General features: G+C 46.9%; 1 protein-coding gene across 5 annotated transcripts in view; it reads right to left on the reverse strand.

Moving 5' to 3' along the window:
* The window catches only part of PPFIBP2 (PPFIA binding protein 2), a 159,370-nt gene that overhangs the window by 57,654 nt on the left and 81,602 nt on the right, over positions 1-20,114 (reverse strand). For all 5 annotated transcript variants that reach the window (XM_070046151.1, XM_070046149.1, XM_060303558.2 and 2 more), the window contains exons 4-6: positions 18,729-18,821; positions 14,727-14,840; positions 2,573-2,704 (exon numbers count right to left, since the gene is read on the reverse strand). In XM_070046151.1, coding sequence (XP_069902252.1) covers positions 2,573-2,704; positions 14,727-14,840; positions 18,729-18,821 — 339 coding nt within the window. The remainder of the gene's footprint in view (positions 1-2,572; positions 2,705-14,726; positions 14,841-18,728; positions 18,822-20,114) is intronic.

Here is a 20,114-nt window from a genome sequence, read left to right on the forward strand (position 1 = left end):
AGCTCCACCACGCACATGACAGTAGTGCAGCTAGCTTCAGCAGCCCTGTCCATGGTTGCAAGCCTAGGGTGTCCCAGATAGTTACAAACAGTGGTAGAGAGTCTGAGCATACCAGTAAAGATTATGTTTAATGACAAGAATGAGAATGTTGCTTCAGGTCGTATGGCCGTGGTTCCCTGATTATCACAAGTTTGAACAGCCTGAAAAACTCCTCCACGTGGAAACCTAATGTTTGTACTAGCAACTGGGAAGGGCTGTTATCGGGTAGGACTGAGGCCAGCAGCTCAGGGTCTATGGTGCCTCATGCACGAATAGTCTAATGGAAAACAAAAGCAAAAATTCGGATTGAAAAATAATCCTCCAGAAAAGAAAAAATAAAGCAAACAGTAGAATGACTGCCTTAGCTGTGCTTGGCCCAGAAGTGGGAGCTCCCCTTCCTTCCCTAGAAAGGAACTGAGCTGCTCCAGCTCGGTACTAACTCAGCATTCTGCCACCATGGACTGACTCTCATGCCCACACACACCCATGCGTGGGTCCATGTCCCCTACAGTGACTGGTTCAGAACCAGGCACGTGACCCAAATTGGCCCACTGATATGCAATCCTGGGGTTTTGCTGGAATCTTTGAGAGAGAGAGAATGTCTCTCTCTGCAGAGGTTGCCAGGCTAGTAGGATCTAAAGCTGCTGACGGCCATCTTTGTCACCACATACAGAGAGCCTTCCTGAGAATAAGGCTAAAACAGAACCAAATGAGACACTAAGCCTGATTTCTAAGACACGGTAAAGCCAGCTGGATCTAGTGATATCAGCTTTTTAAACCCTAGACTATTCCAGTTGTGTGACCTAATAACCCTCTCCCTCTTTCCTTTCTTTCTTTTCCTTGTTTCCCTCGCTCCCTCCCTCCCTCGGTTTTGAGTTGTCTCTACCACTCTAAGCCTTCTTACAGAGTTTATTCAATTCTGCCCCCAAGCCTGAATGTATATCCCCACGTGATCACACATTTTGAAACATTGGTAAAATAATTCTAAACCTGTAGAAAATCTAATTGCTTCTCCCTGAACATTTAAGAAGCACAGTCTATTTAACTAACGCTTCACACAGATAAGCTTTGACTCTGCGTGAACTAGAAGTCAATAATGTAGCTAGGTCGACATTTACATTTCTCGCATGCTTAAAAACACAATCAGTAAGTAACTGATAAAAGCTAGTTATCCAGCACTACGCTAAGGACGACACACATACATTATCTCATTCGTTCCTCGGAACAACTGAGCAAACAGGAAGTACCGCTATCTCCATTTTACAGAAGAAGAAATAGAGGTTTGGGAGGTTAAATTACTTGCCTAAGATCGCAAACCTACTGAGTAGCTGAGTTTGGATTCCAGCCAAGAGGTCAGATTCAAAAGCCTGCATTCTTCATCACTAGAAGATAGTGTCCTCAGCGTAACGGAGATAAATTTTCTTTTGGCAACTATACTTCTTCCTAATGAGCATGTTCTCAAAAGCAATGCAAGGAATATGCCCCACATATTAGAAGTGTCTCAATCACCAGTGTTTACCCGGTAAACACAGAAATGTGCCAGGTTTCCGGGCATGATGGTGTTGGTGCTTAACTGAATGGAACAATATCCGCCTTTAGATGTTAGAGGTGCCTGAATGGAAGAGAGGATGCCAGATCCTATGATAGAGACTTAGCTTTGGTGATTTTTTTTTTCGACTTCATCACACAGTTACCCATTTTACAGATAAAGAAATTGAAGTTCAGAGAGATTAAGTAGTTCACTTGCTGAAGTTCAAAGAGCTATTAAGCATTTAGGTCAGTAATTGAGCCGAGGTGTTTCTAAACCTAAAGGCTATTCTTTCCACAGCTCACAATGCACAGTGTACAAATATAGGGAACTTGTAGGTAGAGGCACACGGAAGGTGGTTATCTAAGGTTAAAATGGACTGTTCTGAGCTCTGAGCCTAGAATTTATCCAAAAAGAGAGTCTGGCATGCTCTAGTCAATGGCATATGGAGCCTGAGAAAACAAAAACAAAAACGAGATACAGGAAAACAGGAAAACGAGAAAGCCTGTGCATGGGCTCACCCATAGGAGCCATCAGGAGGAAAGAAACACATAATCTAAGGGCTGCATCTGGGTCTGTGAAATGCACATCAAAGAATGTCTCTAGACTCCATGGACAACGATGCTGGCTTACTGAGCAGCTGACTTCATCCAATACGCGGTCATTACCTTGGCTCTCACAGAAGACATCTTGGTCTCTCCAAGTCTTGTCTGATCCTTCCCCCACTACTGCTTCCCTTTCCATCCTTGTCAGCAGCTTGAGGGAGGATACAGCCTTAGAGCCAAAACTGGGTGGTTTGGGCACTGCTGAAATCTGCAGCCACAGCAAAACCTGATAACTTGGTATTAACAGATCATTGTGTCTCTGGTGCATAGATGTTTCTGGCACCCAGTGGCTGCAAGGCTTGGGGTTGACCAGATGGGCCGAAGCCACATTAGGCTAGCTTCCCCTGATCTGAGCTTTGGACAGTATGGGTACCCCTAGAAGGTGGTGTATCACACTCACCTCTGCTTTTTTCTGCTTCTCTTCCTGCTCTCTCTGCTCCTTCTCCATGCCCACCAGCTTGAGCTTCAGCTCAGACACTTCAGTCATCAGATCGAGCTTCTGAGTCTCAAGAGATGTACGACTTAGCAGCTCCTGCAGGCAAAAACAGACCTCAAAATCATAAACCTCCATGGCAATAAGAACGACTCTACCTCCATCCATAGGACATAAGGCAATCTCTACATTGTACGATGAAACCGCTACATCTGAGCCACGGTCCTATAGGGGACAGACCTGGCCTGATGCTGGGTCACTCAAGGGTAGCATGGCCCGATGCTACCCACTGTGCTCTGAGTCAATGTGAGCTACATTTCTCAAAAAGCACATTTGTCCATAGAAACCATTATTCATTCTTTCCAGGTAGAGAAAAATGGATGGGTCTGCTCAACGAATGAAATTTCTCCATGTCTATTTTTAAGGCAAAGCAGCAGATCCTCTCCACCAAAACAAACAAAAGACCAGCTTAGGTTAACATTACATTTTTCAAAACCAAAGTTTCCATGTCACCTCCTGGGCTCAGTCAATATTCAGCCCAGTCTTCCACACATGTCATTGGAAGACCTTACTGCAAGGAACCTAGAAGGGAGCTAGGACATAAAGTAGATATTCAATGAGTATTTATTGAATGGTTATAGTAGAATCTTATTTATGTGATATGTATCTTTCCTAGAATGTAAATAAGAAAATTGTTCTTTGCTTATTTTGAGGACAGACTGGGGAGGTTATTAGTAGTCCTGCCAAGCCTAAAACAGTAGCAGACAACAACCTGCCATTAATATATACACTTAATAAACATAAATAAGACAAAACAAAGGTGATAGGTGAAACACCTGCTCAGCACTACTAGGAATTATGAAGGACCTCAAAAGCCAGGAGCACTTCCCAAAGTCCAGGGGTAACATTTCTCCATTGGCAAAAGGCGATGTTGTGTGAGATCCCAAATCTTGGCACCTGGAGACATTGGATACACAGGTCCTGGCAAGGAGACCACGATATGATGCTAGGAGGGTAACCGGCCAAATGAGCTGATGGAAAGGACACAGCATCCTGCCATGGTCTGAAATTTCCTTATCATCTTGGGCAACCCAACCCTAGTACAAGAACAGTCATCTCAACAATCTGACCCTACAGCCATGATTTCACGTTCTGAACTGTCCTCAACTCATAAAACCAAACCGCATGGGTCAGAGATTTTAACTTGGAAAACATGACTCCCTGGGCAAAAGGCCATCAGTACCTCAGAAAGGTGGGCTACAAACTGTCCGTCTGCTAACCTGAGGGAGAGCATCCAGAAGCCAAGGAATTCAGCAAAATGAGCTTAGTACTGGGCTGAGGAGCCCAGCTCTTCCTGGGCCAGCCAGACTTGAAGCTGGCTTACAGGGCAAAGGCAGCAGCAGTGCCATGCCAGAACTGCGGGCTGCTTGGTCAGGAGGACTTAGCCAGCTAAGTATGTCCAGTGTTGGGACTGGGGGTGGGTGGACAGAGATGCGCTGAGTGCCTCCTCTGTGCTAGACACTGTTGGGTACTTTACATACATCCTCTCAATAAACCCTCCCAGGGATTTGGCAGTCAACATTACTATCCCTATTTTACAGATGAAGAAACAGGCCCAGAGACTAGCCTGTCTTGGCCAAGGGCACACACCAATCAACAGCAGAGTTAGTTTTAAAACCAAAGTCTGTTTGGCTTCAAAACTCATTTCTGTTTAATGTATCACATTGTTTCCCAAACAGAGAAAGAAGTCCAAGAATTTCAAGGGAAATAAAAAAATACATGCTGGGGCTTCCCTGGTGGCGCAGTGGTTGAGAGTCCACCTGCCGATGCAGGGGACATGGGTTCGTGCCCCGGTCCGGGAGGATCCCACGTGCCGCGGAGCGGCTAGGCCCATGAGCCATGGCCGCTGAGCCTGTGTATCCGGAGCCTGTGCTCCGCAATGGGAGAGGCCACAACAGTGAGAGGCCCATGTACCGCAAAAACAAAACAAAACAAAAAAAGTGTTGAAAAAAGCCAATCAACAAATATTCACTGAGCCCAGGAAAGAGCTGCTCAAACTGTTAAGAATTTGTTGAACACATACTGTCTACTAGGGCCTGGTGCTAAGGCTACGCAGGCCATAAAAGGCCCAAAAATGTTCTTCCCTGGGTGAGGAAGATGGGATTTCTGGGTCTTGAGTATCTTAAGATATAATCCTTCCTAATGCCGCCTGCTCGTTATGAACATACTTCTCCCTCTTCCCCACCTTCCCCTTTGCCTCCACCACCTCATTCTGTGTCTTTCTCTCCCATCCTTTCATTTAGCTGTTTTGTTCCAGAAATGATTTGAGGTAGTTTGCAAAATAGACAACTCAAGTTAAAAAAATAGGGCTTCCCTGGTGGCGCAGTGGTTGCGAGTCCGCCTGCCGATGTAGGGGACACGGGTTCGTGCCCCGGTCTGGGAAGATCCCACGTGCCGCGGAGTGGCTGGGCCCGTGAGCCATGGCCGCTGAGCCTGCGCGTCCGGAGCCTGTGCTCCGCAACGGGAGAGGCCACAACAGTGAGAGGCCCACGTACCGAAAAATAAATAAATAAAATAAACCGTAAAAATTAAAGCGGGTAAGGAAAGAAGTTGAAGCCAGAGTGACTGTCGGCATAAAACTCATACCCTAAAGTTCTATTCACAGCTGGAGATGGAGTACAATGTGTTTGTGAGCTTCCCAGCCAGCAGTGCAAAGGGAAAAAGGGACGATTCTAGAACTCAAGGTCCATGGGATAATAACAATTGCTTTGGAGTGCTAAGAACTCAGAAAATCTTCTTCCATGAGACTTCCATCATTTGTTCAACTACCAGATGCCAAGGCCTAGGGATAGGAGAGTTAAAAGTACAGCCCCTGTTGAGCTCCTGAGTCTCTTAAAAAGGTATTTAATGCAGTTGTCTACTGACCAGCATTCAAGATACTGCCTCGGTGGAATGTAAAAATGCCTCAGAATGCATCTCTCTTGAAAGCTAAGAATCTACTCTGCTTTCATGATTTCCAGAATCCCTCTGGCTGTTTTAACTGCCAGGTTGTAATTGGTCATACCAATGTTCCAGTTAATGAGGATAATATTCTAATTGGTTGCATTAAAATTCCAATGGCCCTTCCAATTGGTCATGCCAGGGTTCTGATTGGTCACACTAACATTCCAAGTGGACATTTCAATTAGACACACCAAAGTTTTAATGAGAAGCCTGGGGCTGCTTAATTGCACACAGTCCACTGACAACAAAACTTCTCCTTACTGTCTCCTAGATTCTATTAGCATGTGCTTCCCCCTTTCATTATCATCACCCCTGGTCCTTGTCATCAACAAGTACTGTCCTACTCCCTGAACTCAAAATCAGCCTTTGACAGCCTTATCCCAGCCCAGCCCCACTTCCCCATCTCCAGGCCCGGCAAGGCCTCCAGCCACTATTATGTACTGTGACCTCTATCCTAGTTGTCTTAATAGGATTTAAATACCCTACATTCTAAACTGCTCTTTCTACTTCCAGCAGAAACTGAACCCTGACGTTTTCATGACATGACACGTCCTTCCCAGTCCTCTCAAGTAGAGGCCGTTCTGCTCCAGCAACCCAACTTACAGAACACCTTTCTCCCAGTTAAACACTGCTTCTTCCAGATCTCCTACCTCTGCCCTCCGCCTCCTCTAAGGCAGCACCATTCAGTTAAGTCACGTTTTCCCCAAATACCCAGACCCCAAGATAGTCCCTCATTTCCATTGATTATCCTTGTTAATCAATCTTTCACTCAGGGTTCACCCTGGTTTCACATTTCTTGACCTTGACACCGACAGGCTTTGCTTCCACCTCAGTTCAGCTTCTCAGTAGTATGGCCACAGCCTGACCCTCGTCTTGATCCGGAACATGTGTCCTTCACTTCTAAAATCTTCAACTCTGAAATTCTCTCCTCTGGCCACAATCCTCTGACTTTTCAACTGGCCCATTTAGTCACTCAAATCATCTTCAATTTCTTCTTCTGTGGCTACCAGTTACTTAACAACTCCCTATTTTCCTAGTTTATCAACTTCCTTTAAGTAGTATTTGCCTCCTTACCCACCCTGTACCTTAAGGCTTATCATTTCAGTTGTATCATTTCTGCATCAGAAAATTCTTCCTGACTCATCCTTGCCCCTAGATCTGAAGTGTACTCGCTTCACCAGCACCCACTCCATGCCAAACCTCAAAGACTTCTATGTTTCCACTCCCCACGGCCTGAGAATTGCTGGTAAGTCACTTAATGATGCCAATTGGTTTCCACACAAATTCACGCTATCTAATTACAGCCGATCTTCCAACACTGCCTGGCAAAACTTACATTCATCTCTGGCTGGTTCCTTTCAGAGATTGTTCCAGATCTTTTCCATTCTCCTCGAGCCCTAAACCCCACCCTATCCCCTTCTTCTCCTTAAATAACCTATTTACTGAAAAGATCATCTGATCAGTCACTGAACTTACATCCTTCCTATTTCAAAGTTTCCCAGAATCGTCTCTCATTCCTCTCTCCTGAATCCGTGTCTTACAGAAGGCAAGCCCGCACCTCCTTTCCGAGGTTAGTCTGACATAACTGCACACAGCCGACTTCTCCGTCAGGTTCTTCTGTCTTTAAAAACTGTTCCCAACCCAATAAGTTTCCAGGTTGCACATTAAAAGCACATGTTAAAGGACACAAAGATTCCAGAGTTTGCTGCTGAGTTGCTCCACCTGACCCACCTTCCTGTTGCTGACCAGTCTTCCATGCCATCCTCATGCAGCTTGAATGAAGATTCAGGTAACTCCTTGGTTAACCAGTAGCTTTTGGCTTTGTTCTCCGAGTCCTGGTCCTGTTCCTCCCTCTAGCCGGTAGTGCAGAACGCCGCCTGCTCACAGGGACCTGGGCCCTCCCTCCCCTCTGTACTGCCTTTGAGGAAGTTCTCACCAAGTCTACACTACTCTGGGGTAGGCCCATTAATCATCTGCTCTGACAGGCATTTAATCTCTCCCTCACCATCAGCTTCCATCCCTCAGGCTATAAACATGATCAAATTTCTGGCATTGGAAAGAACCTTCCCTCTTGACCTTCCCTCCCCTCCAGGGACCACCATCAGCTCCCTAGTGCCCAGGCTGGGCAAACGCACTCCGCGTGTGGTGTGAGCATGAACGTCAGCTTTTTCTCCTCCCTCCCCTCTCCCCCTCACAGCCAAGCTCTGAAAAGCATAATCCTCTCTTTGCTGCCTCTTCTTCCTCATCTTCCTGTCGCTTACTCAGGAAAACGTCTGCATGTCTGCAACCCAGTTTCTGCCTTCCCCAGAGCACAGAAACAGCCCTGCCTCTGGGGCCAGCGTCCCCACTTTCCGAGGCAACTTTCACCTCTCAGCTCTCAACCCACTGACTCACCCTGCCTCCCCTCATTAGTGCGAGCCCACCCTCCCTTTCCATTTTCCTGACCTCTTCCTTTCTGTCTTTATTTTGGCTGCACAGGGTCTTAGTTGCAGCGTGTGGGATCTTTAGTTGCAGCATACGGGATCTAGCTCCCCGACCAGGGATCGAACCCGGCCCCCCTGCATTGGGAGCACGGAGTCTTAGCCACTGGACCACCTGGGAAGTCCCCTTTTCCTGACCTTTCTTTTTTCTCCTTTGTCTTCGCTGCTGGCATCTTTTATTCTGTCTACCCCTTAAGAGTAACATTCTTGGATCCTCAGCTCCCATCCCCAAGACCGCAGTGATCTGGTCCAGCCTGTTTGTCCAGAGCACGAAGCTTGGCACCTACTGAGACCTGCAGGGTGGGATCCTGCTGGGATCTCTTGGAATCACAGAGCTACTGTAATGGGGTCGGGGGGGAATGGGGAGGCAGGGGGCTGGAGATAAGGGCCAGAGGTTTCATAAGCAGCAGGAGTGTCTGCTCTCCTCATTGGTTCAAGGCTGCCTGTGTAAATGAGAGAGGGCAAGGGATGAGCGGGGTGGTATGGGAGGACGGTGGTTTGTGTTTCTTACTAGGCAGGACCATGAAACTGGGTAATGAAGAAAACCAATGAATAAAATTATCACTCACCCCCTCACTTCACCACTACCAGTAACCTCTTCCAGAAGGACAAATACATCTCCTTTCTGGGAGGTGAAAAAAAGCCTCCATCTCAGAGCAAACCATCATTTCCTTTTCCCAAAGCTCAGTGTCTGACTGGAGCTGATAAAGAGAATTTGCCTTTCAACTTTGCTCTCCTTAAAGGGCCACATCTTGAAGCGATTACTTCCAACTTTAAGTGTGGAACCTGACCCAGGGAGTTTCTGACCAATGACGGGGGACTGGAGCCAGACTGGCAACCTGAAACCAGAATGAAAGAACAGGCCATGGAACGACTTGAAAGGAAAAGTATGTCCCTCTGCCCTTTGAAGTAAGAGGCCTAGGCCTTGCTGGGAAGCCTCTTTCAGGGAGAGGGGCTTGTCAACCTGGGTTTGAGTCTAGTCTCAGTCCCCACTAACTAAATCGTCTCTCTGAACCTCAGTCCCCTTATCTGTTTAAAAAAAAAAAAAAAAGGGTAAAGCACCTACCTCACACTATGGTCTGGAGATCCAACATCAAGTGAGATAACTTGAGGAAAGCAGTTTTCTCTGCCTCACAAATCTCCCAGGGGGAGTTTTAGGGAATAAGTGGCAAATCCCCTTTTTCTTCGTTCAAGTGTCCTGTCTCCTCGGACAGATTTGTGCTCCCACAGGGTCAGGTGCATAGTTCTGTTTAATATCCTTCCTGAGGTAGAAACACCTCCCTAAAGGTGCTCTCCGGGAATTTATGAGCTGGGTGCTGACGACGCTTTGCTGAGTTCACACGCCTGGGCACACTGTTCCCTCGCTTGACTCAAGGGCAGGAACTGGGCCTGTGTCCTGGGTCCCGTAACCCCCTGGCCATTGTGTGATAGTCCAGTTTTATACATTCTTTTTTTTTTTTTTTTTTTTTTTTTACAGTACACAGGCCTCTCACTGTTGTGGCCTCTCCCGTTTCGGAGCACAGGCTCCGGACGCGCAGGCTCAGTGGCCATGGCTCACGGGCCCAGCCGCTCCGCAGCATGTGGGATCCTCCCGGACCGGGGCACGAACCCATGTGCCCTGCATCGGCAGGCGGACTCTCAACCACTGCGCCACCAGGGAAGCCCAATAGTCCAGCTTTAACAAAACCGGAACAACTGTACTACAGCTCTAGGAGGTGGGCAGTGCAGAGTCCACACTGTCATCTCTGTTCTCTATAAATAAGAACACAGGTTCACTGACTTCCCCAGATCAGCCACAAGTGGCGAATCTGCAGAAAGTCACGTCCATGGACTCCAAATCCCCTAAATTTGTCACTCTCCACACCTCACCTAAAAGGCAGCCAACACAATGAGGTTGCCTGACACCTGGGGCTCTGGGTCAGGTTGGAGGACTGAGATAGAGCCTGGTGTCCTTCCATGTTTCCCCAAAGCTGGGCTGTGTCCTCACAAGGAGCTTTGCATCCTTTCTTCCTCCCCCCTTGGGTTCGCTACCCTGTCTTCTTTCTGGCACTAAACATGGCTGCTGCTCTTGGCACTGATCACACCTGTCAAGGGCCAGCCTCTGGAAAGTGTTCCATTTGGCTGCCAGCTCTGTATAAGGCCTCTTCTCCACTGAACAGCATTGGCTTCCCTCCCTGAAATCATCACCCGCTGGAGAAGGGTCAGTGATCAGAGGCAGAGGAGCTTGTTGTGCAGGAACTGACAGAACCCCAGAGAACCCATGGAGGCCACTTTAGAAAAAGTCACCAGGGACTTCAAATACATCACAGAGCATAAGGAACTCTCTCTCTGTGATAGATTTTTTTGCCAACATGGTCTAGGCCAATCACAATGGGGAGGGCGCTGGTCCACACGTGTGTTCCTGGGGTGTTATTCTGGGATCTGGGCTCGGATAGTTCAGTGTGCAGCCCTCAAAGATGCAGCTGGGCAACACCTTGACCTGCTTAAAATGGAGATGAAGGGCTTCCCTGGTGGCGCAGTGGTTGAGAGTCCGCCTGCCGATGCAGGGGACATGGGTTCGTGCCCCAGTTCGGGAAGATCCCACGTGCCGCGGAGTGGCTGGGCCCGTGAGCCATGGCCACTGAGCCTGTGCGTCCGGAGCCTGTGCTCCGCCACGGGAGAGGCCACAACAGGAAGAGGCCCGCGTACCCGCAAAAAAAAAAAAAAAAAAAAAAAAAGGAAGTGAAAATGGACTCAGGCTGTGGGCCTTTGAAGACCCACTTGTACACTTCCTGGTAGATGTCTCTTCCTAATGGGGAAGGCTCCCTGGGGAATCTAGATACGCTCAGTGAGTCAGAGACCATATCAGAGTAGGTGTTTCCACAGGCAGCTCCCAGAGACGCTTGCAGCTACCCCGTTCCCACCCTGTGTCCTGCAACAGGCTGCAGACAAGAAATATTTTGCCCTCAAATGTGTCTATAATCTATGCGTGGCTCATGTGGCCCTGCCTCTGTGCTGATTCTGTTTGGTCCTGGTTTGCCTGTCTAACCCCATGGATCTTCATGCTCTCCCTTTCTAGAGGCCAGATGGGTTAATGTGTAGAAGAAAACAGATGAGAGCTAAGAGATCAGCACTTAGCAGGGGACCAGGCCAAGCCAGGCTGAGGGGTCCATGGCTCGTGAGTCGGGTGGGGAACATTGCTCAGAACAGCTGTCGGGAGAGACAGCGCAGTGGGGTTTGGAACCCATGGACGCACAGGGTTTGGACGATACTGGCTGGGTCTGGGTTTCCTTAAGTCCCCCCAGAGGTCTTCTAGCCAGCCAAGGGGGCGAGTCTGGAATAGAGGTTGCAGACTGGATCTGTGGGCCAGGCTTGGCCTAAAGGTACAATAAATATTGTGTGGTTCACACAATACTTCTTTTTCATTTAAATTAGTTGCCAATGTTTTTAAAATAGAAAGACTGATCTTTAAATGTTTACATCTGGATTTCCAGCTTCTTGTGAAAAGCAGTAATGGGCCTCCATGGGTGGTCAGCTAGAATTGCTGGCTCCTTTAGAAAGGATGTTTTCAGTGTGTAAGGGCTAGCGGGAGCTGCCTCCCCACGGGAAGCAGTGTCAGTAGGCAGTCAGGAGGCCCCACGCTGTGACAGTGAAAGCATCTCCTTCAGAGCTCCTCAGGCCTTTAACAGGAGGCCAGGCTTGGCTCAGGGCTGGCAGAAAGAGGCAATTGTGGACTTCCCTGGTGGCGCAGTGGTTTGAGCCAGGGCAGGGGACACGGGTTTGAGCCCTGGTCCATGAAGATCCCACATGCCGCGGAGCAGCTAAGCCCATGCACAACTACTGAGCCTGTGCTCTAGAGCCCATGAGCCACAACTACTAGAGCCCATGCTCTGCAGCAAGAGAACCCTCCGCAATGAGAAGCCCGCTCACTGCAACAAGAGTAGTCCCCACTCGCCGCAACTAGAGAAAGCCCGTGCATAGCAACAAAGACCCGACGGAGCCAAAAATAAAGACCCGACGGAGCCAAAAATAAAGACCCGATGGAGCCAAAAATAAAGTAAATTAATTAAAAAAAAAAAAAAAGAAAGAGGTGATTGTTTGCCTCCATTCTCTGCCTTAAGGACGTGAGTCATGCTTGCTCCTACCATGAGCCCTGGGGCCCAGGATATCACAGTCTAACCAGGCAAGTCTCTGCCTATCCCCAGTTCAGAGGACACTTACGTATGTACTCCACGCTATATATAGATGGCATCACATCAGCATTGTGATGCAAGAATTAAGCGTCTTTTCAAACAGTATCAAGCAGATTTCCGGAAAGCATTACCATGTGCAGAACATTCAATGTGGCGTTTAGAGCTGGCAACCCAATGATCTCCAGTTCAGGCACCACCAAGCCCAGAGAACACATGAGTGGGAGCGGAGCCTCAAATGCCTATGACATGAACTCAGAATTCTCCAGGAAAGTACTGCACACTCCTTTCATTTTACCCTTGAAAGGCTGAGAGAATACAGTCAAAGTTATGGGCATAAAAATAACTTGGTTAAGTTCAGGAAGATCTTTCAACCCCAGAGGTAGCAAATAAGAGCTACTGCACTCCAGAAGATAGCAAGCCCACACGTTCACCTCTAGGGTACATGCAAACCACACGACTGCTACCTCGGCCACAGCACACAAGAAAGAAGATTTAGAATAAACAGGATATAAGGGGCAGTTGAGCTTAAGACTTTTTTAAAAGTCTAAAATCCAGTCTATGGGATAATGCTTAGAAGCATAAGACAACCTCAGAGAGCTCAGGCACCACGATGGGGCCATTTTCTGACCTCCGATCGTGTGGTTACTCACCAGGCACTGCCTTCCTGAAACATCAGCCTTCTGCCGTTTTTCTGACATGTTCCCTTCCACATGCAAATTTTCTTGGTCTCTAGGTTTTTTTTTTGTTTTTTTTTTTTTTTACAGCCCCTCCATCATCTTCCTCCCTGGTCCCCACCCCAGAACCGCATCTTTTGCTGTCTTGAAAATATAATCTAGTGGGTTGTCCCATGCACTCTTGTAAAAATGCTCTTGTGCCATTTGAGATTTTTCCATTCCATCTTTCTTTCCTGGGTCTTCAAAAGAAAGATTCAACTTTTAAGAGTAAATAAAAAGAAAGATTCACTCCTGTTGCTACTCGGATTTCCAGGGAATACGATAAGCAAGAGAAATGGCATACCATTTAAACAGAAAATCAAATGGGGCCAAGAATGTGGTAACTTATTAATCAGCAATGAAAGGATAAACTAATAACAGCTTCCAAGCTGTCAGAACTAGTTTCTACAAAGACATTTGCATAAAAATATTGATTTTAAAAGAAGTTCTTCAAATGCACTCAAAGCTAAGAAACACCTAGAAACTAAGATATTTACCCCTAAGACAAAAGGTCATATTCAAAGCCTCTGTTCATTACTATGCTGTGGAGAAACAATTTGAATTTTATGCTGACCAAAGCGATTAAAAAAAAAAAAGGTTAGAGCTTGGGGGATGGGGGAGGGAGATTATAAGCAGTCTTCTAATTGAACCCACTCATTTTAAGAAATGGACTTTCATTCCTTAAATAATTAGTGAGCACCTTTTATGTGCCAAGTACTATGCCAGGACCTACAAAGCATACACACATAAACTTCAGTCATGGTTTATTTTTCAAAATAACTGAAGTGCAAAAATGATGCAAGTTAAGGAAATTAGATATACTACTAGAGTTCATAAAATAAAATTTCTAATTAGCATCTCAACAGATTCTGAAAAGACTTTTGATAAAAATTCAACACCGCTTCCTAAAAATTGCAGCTCGTTATTTACAATGGGGTCAGACTGTTCAGGAAGAGTCAGTTCAATTATAATACTTTTGCTAAAAAAAAAAAGTAAAAAAGGTCTAAGTGATAGTAAAGACAACGATACAGCAAAATTTAAAAGTGGAAAAAAACTCACTCTATGACGTTAAGCATAGAAAAGCTGAGGACTAAATCATATCTCTAGTGCAAATAGTGTTTTGTATATTATATGTACATATAACAAAAAGGCCCAAAGAGAAACAAGAAGACATTTAAGAGACGTTTCTGAATGGTAGAAGAGCAGCTAATTTTTTTCATTTTAATACTATTTAATAATAATATTATTTATGTAATATGTGATCGATTTTATCAAAGAAAGCCACACAGAGTGAGAGGGGAAAGAGTGAGGGAAGGAAAGAGGCACAAAATAAGTTAATCGACTTTCGAAAACCCCAGATGCCACTTACAGGGCAAAGGCGACAACAGTGCCATGCCCGAACCGTGGGTTACTTGGTTATGAGGAGTTAGCCAGTTAAGTGTGTCCAGTGTGGTTGGTGTGATAAGATGAGGGGGACACGGCCAGCAGAGAGCTCTGCACTGAACCAGGCCAGGAGAAAGTGCCCTGGGAATCTGTCAAACCAGCCCAACAAGTTATTCCTCCCAGGCCAGCCCTTCCCTGCCCTCCCCCTCCGGTTTCACCTGCTGTGTAAACACCACAGGCTAAGCAGCCAACCCTCCCCTCCAGGCAGGACGGGAATGGAAGCAGCGAGCTCTGTAACGTGGACCCAGAAAGGGGCTTGCCCACGTGAGCGGCTGCAGGACCCAAGGCCCTGGGTCCCACCCACCCTTACCTGTTGAAGCATCTCTTCAGCAGCATTGAGTTTCACCTGGTGTCCTTCCAGACACACTTCCAGGTCCCGAATCTTCTCTCCTTGGGCTTCCACTTGGTCTGTGAGGACGCTCACCTGTCCCAGGAAATAAAGCAAGGGTGGAGGCTGGGACCGGCTCCCCGCTGGAGGGGAGCCGTGAAGCCACGCCACTGATTCTTGATGGGAGAAGAGTGGCTGCTGTTTTTGGTGGGTGGTAAGTGGGGGAAGTGTCCTGGATGAAGGGAACCCCGGTTGTTTCCTCACCTGGCCGGGAAGTCCCAGCCACCACCTGGACCAGGTTGGTCACATTTCCTGCTCTTGACAGACTCAGGAGAAAAACACCCAGGAGCCACGAGAGCAGCCTCTGGGCTGGCCTCTGGCTCCTTGTGCCTCTCACAGAGCTCCCTTGGGCAGCCCGGCCTCAAGGAATAACTCAGCTGGCTCGCCAGGGCTTCCGCCACCTCATGTGGAAGCGCGATCCAAACTTCTGTGCAGAGTAGCCAATGACCTTACCCCTCTCATCAGGGTGTGAGGACAGCTCACCTATCAGGCGAGGGTTCTGAAGCAATTAAGGAATGTGGGACGTAAAGGGCATGTATTAGCACTGACAAAACTTGGCTGCAGGAAGGTTTTTGTGCTTCACAGGCCAAAACATGACTAAGTCATAAATATACACAAGCCACGCTGCACACACAGTGGCAGGAAAACAGTCGTCTTTCTGAAGAACATCGAGACTGTCTCTTGGAATTGTTAGCAAATAAAAATCCATTTACGATAAATCATTTAAATTATACCCTAAATACAGACTGAGAAGATTTCCAAAGCCTCTATCAGCAAACAGCCTTTGCCTTATTATTATTAATCCTTTTCCGTATTACTATTAAATAATTATTATTAAATGGTGCCTCAGAGCAGGAAGTGGAAGAAAGCATGAGTGACCTCCCCCAAAATAAAGAAATCAAGGACTGTAAATTGAGATCCCTTATAGCCTTTTGGTTTCTAACCAATGGTTGACTCATCACCATTTACATATAGATGATCATAAATTATTTCTCAGTCTGTAAAGGAATGATAGCTGGAGCATGAGAGTTAATGTGAATTCACTTATGCACGCTTAAATAAAGTTATGAATTATAAAGCTCCCTTTTACAGAGGCACTAATCTTAATGAACATGGCTGCTTTAAGCTTTCCATTTTTATGTTCCTAAGTGATTAATGAATTATTGAAACATACTCCTGGAGCTGATGCATGGTGTGCTAACATTTCAATTATAATCCAAAAATGGGCGTCTTATCCTCGCTGCCTAACATCATCAGCCGTCCTGGCCTTTTCAACTACTAACTCTAATCTCAAAAGAGTAGGATGCCAGGGGTGGCCTTTGCTGCCTGGGTTCCAGAGTTTCTGTTGGGAATGTGTCATGGTTAATCTTACTGGGGTGATTAACACTTAGAGAGTCTGCACCACGCCTTGGGGCCATGGGCTGGCGATACCCAGCGGAATAGGTACCCAGACCCCAGACGAATAACGTGTCGTCTTAGGTACCAAGAGGAATAACGTCGTCTCCGGCATTCTATAGCTCATAGCCCAGCTGCTCTTAAGACTCGAGATACACCGGGTTATGGGGTCCTTATGAACGTGAATACTCAGTCTAGGTTATGTAGAAACTTATCTAGAGGTGTAGAAAATTGGGAGAAAATGTATAAAGGTTCTAAATGTGACCTTTATTCAAGAAAAAATATTTTCTGAGCCCCTACCACATGCTAGGCATAATTTTAAAAACCGAGGCGATACAGAAGTGGGGGAAAAAGAAAAAGATGAAAATCCTTGCATCAAGAAGTCACATTCTAATGAAGAAATACAAGATTTTGGTCTTATTTATTGTTTAATCCTGAAAACAGTATTTTGCCCTGTGTGATTTCCCTTGTTCTTCCACAAGTAAACCCAGGAGAACATTCTGGGCCAAGGGCTCCAATGAATTCGGTCTGGCTGAGCTGTCTTGTGAATTAATCAAGTAAGTGGCTCCCCCACTCTGAGGATCTGTCTAACCTGCTCCGTGGAGCCTCTAGAGACAGCAGTGAGCACGTAAGAGCAGCTCTGAGAGTCTGTCCACAAGCTCCTGGAGGGACAGAAACCATTAGGATCCACTTCTGACTTTACTGATAAGCAGCTCTTTAGTTGTGCTAGAATCATTAAGGATTATTCAAGAATTCAGAACTTTTAAAATATCAGAGAGATTATCACACAGGAATTCTTTATTAAATTGTAACCCTCTAAATAGAAATGTCTCATTTCAGCCATGAAGGTTCCGGGTTCATTCGTCTGTAGCTTGATACTGTTTGTGGCAAAATTCTAGACTGGACGCTCTTCCATCAGTTGTGTCATTGGGATGGAGGTTCCAATTACACATCCCGCAAAATGTCTGCACTGTAACGTGCTATATAACCTGGCCCCTGCTACCTCTCAGTAGGCAGTTCCCAGGCTTCTCAGGGTCACCAGCTCCAACCACACAGCCCCTTCCTGTTCTTCCCACACGCCAAGCACGTGCCTACCTCAAGGTGCTCGCTGGACCAGCCACCTCCTCTGCCTGGCACGTGCTTCTCCCAGTCTCTATGGGGCTCCCTCCCCAGGTCCTTAAGTCTCCCCCTATCGGGGAGGTCTTCCCTGACCACACAGTCCTATCCTGCTTTATTTTTTTCCATAGCATTTATCATCACTGGAAACATTTTGTGAATTGGTTTATCATACAAGTACGCGCGCGCGCGCGCGCACACACACACACACACACACACGAATGGAAGCTTGAGAACGGGGACTTAGTCTATTTTCTTCACTGCTACAACCCCAGCACCTAAAACCAGTATCCAGAGTTGTGGGCATGCAAATAGTTTTTAATGAACAAATCAATGAAGTGAAGAAAAAAAAAAACCTAGGATGCAAAATTGTGTAATTGTATACTTGGTCTGAGCTTAATTTTTTAAAATAGGGGCAGGACAGAAAAAAAGAAAAGGACTGGAAGAAAGGGCCAACATGTTAAATTCTTTTTGACTTTCCAAAGTTTCTAAAATAATCAGATATTATACCTACATTCATAAAATGAAGTGAAATGAACAAAAGAAATAAGGTAAAACAGAAGGAAAAAAGCCAAACATACTGCAGCCTCTTAACTCTAGTGCTCTAAGCTAAGGCCCATAGTCTAGGGAGGGTCCCAGAACCCTCCCTGCCCCTTCGCTTCCATCCCACTTACCAGTCTTAATCACCACCCTTCAAGCTTTTTAAGGAGCTGGGATTAGGATATTAGTCTTATTATTCTCTAAATTGTCAATCACAGTGTCTGAGGCATACCAGACCTTGAGGCTTGGTTCATGTGTTTGAGAACTAACACAGCAAAGAGCTCCTACCTCAGCGAAAAGCATCCCATGAGTTCAGAATGCAATGCAAGTTTTCAGACCTGAAACTACGTCTTTGACTCTGTCTCTGAAAAGTTTTGGAGTTCCTTTCTTCAAAGTAAGAGAGTCATCAAAGGCTTATTAACCCATGTTAACAGCTCCAGGGGGTTTGGCCCCAAAGTGATCAGTCTAGATCCAGCTCCGGATGAACTGGGCCTGAGCCTGTTAGCATCCACCCTGGGGCTTTTTAAGAGGCTTTGCTTTATTAGTGACATGAGGACACATCTCCTTTGCAAGACTTCTGGAAGACAGGGCCCCATTAATCAGCCTGGCCACAGAGCTTCCAGTGTATAGATGCAGATACTCTTGTAGTCCGTGATAAATGAATCCATTCACAGCCCCCCAAAAGCCAAGGCCTGAGTTAAACTGTGCCCCCAGTTACTTTCTCCTTTGTTTCAGGAAAAGTCTTCTGAAAAACATACACTTTGGGAGCAGGAAACATCCAACAGAGAAAACCCTTTGGACTTCCCTCCTACTTAAGGCAGCTACAGAGCTGGAGGTAACAGAATAAGCTGGTTCCCACCAAAAAGGACCCACCTGTAATATGAGGGACTCCTTATCTCCTTCTAGACGTGCTAAGCGTTCCTGGTACGTTTCATTACTAGCAGCACTGTGGTGATTTACCTGGGACTAAAGGGAAGAGGAAAAAAACACACACTTAAAAGGCTGGAAAAACATCTTACCAACTTCCAAATGAAGTATGCAATTGGTGAGGTCAGTTTCGCTCATTATCTATGCAAAACCACCCACCTAAACAGGAAACCAGAGGATTTCAAAACTACTACAAGGAGGACCAGATCAGATGCCACTGATAGGCATGCCATAAAAGGTGGCAAAAACCACCCCCTGGGTGACCTCACCTTTGGCTAGAAAGGCCTTGGTGGAACTCCAGACCCGGCGGTGCTTGGCGTGACGGGGCGTGTTGGGTCTGGTTTAGCTGGAGGCACAGCCGGCCAGAAGCACCAGTAGCAATAAGGGTCTACTCTTTGAGACCAGGGAGCTGGTACCATGCACTGAGGAACTATATGGGAACAACTCCTAGCACAGATCTTGTCTCCTGACTCTCACGCCAAAGTTCTCCAGAGCCGAGGCACACCTCACGGCGTAGAGGCCCATCCTGAACATCGCAGGGAGCCTGGAGGATGAGGGATGCCAAACGGAAGGCCCTTCATCTACTCGCACATCCCTTTCAGAAGTGGCCGATCGCACCCCTCAGTAAGGGCTCTGGCAGCCAGGGTGGCACGTGGAGTTGCTGCAGTGTTAGAGCTGAGAGGAATAAGCTAAGATGAAACGCCTTGAGAAGAACCCAAATGACAGCCAGAGGGATCTCAAGGGCCAAGCAGAGGGAAAACACAGGAAATACCAAGTAGTCGGAAACCATGGAAAACAGAGGAAAGGGAGATTTGAGATGGCAGTTGAGAGGCAAAGCTTATAAAATGCCCTGAGCTAGAGACAGGAGCTGCAGTCACTTCCTGGGTGTGTCTGCCCTGGCTGTAGGCAGGGAGGAGGGAGGTAGCTGCTAATGGAACTGAACTGGCCCAGTGCTACGAATACACCCTTCTTCCACGAGGAATTTAAGGGCCCGAACCAGAGGCGCACAGTAGGCCATCCAGGGGCTCAGCGGTCTGAAAAAGCAGATCTTATTGCTAAACGGGGAAATGACACCCCTTGACACCTGGGCTGGTCCAGAGGAGTCAATGCTCCAATGTTCGTAAGGCGGGTATCCTATATCCCAAAGGAAAGTCACGATTGTAAAAGGAGAATGCCAGAGAGGAGACCAGGCACAGAGAAGGGCCCAGAGGTGGTCCCCTTCTCCCGAGCCCATTTCGCCACATTCCAACCTTCAGAATGGGCTTTCCAACCACACCCCACCTGCCCCATTAGGAAAAGATACCTCCTGCCTTCCCTCGTCCCATCCCTTCC

Source organism: Globicephala melas, chromosome 8, assembly GCF_963455315.2.
Source record: "Globicephala melas chromosome 8, mGloMel1.2, whole genome shotgun sequence".
In the NCBI taxonomy this organism is placed as follows: Eukaryota; Metazoa; Chordata; class Mammalia; order Artiodactyla; family Delphinidae; genus Globicephala; species Globicephala melas.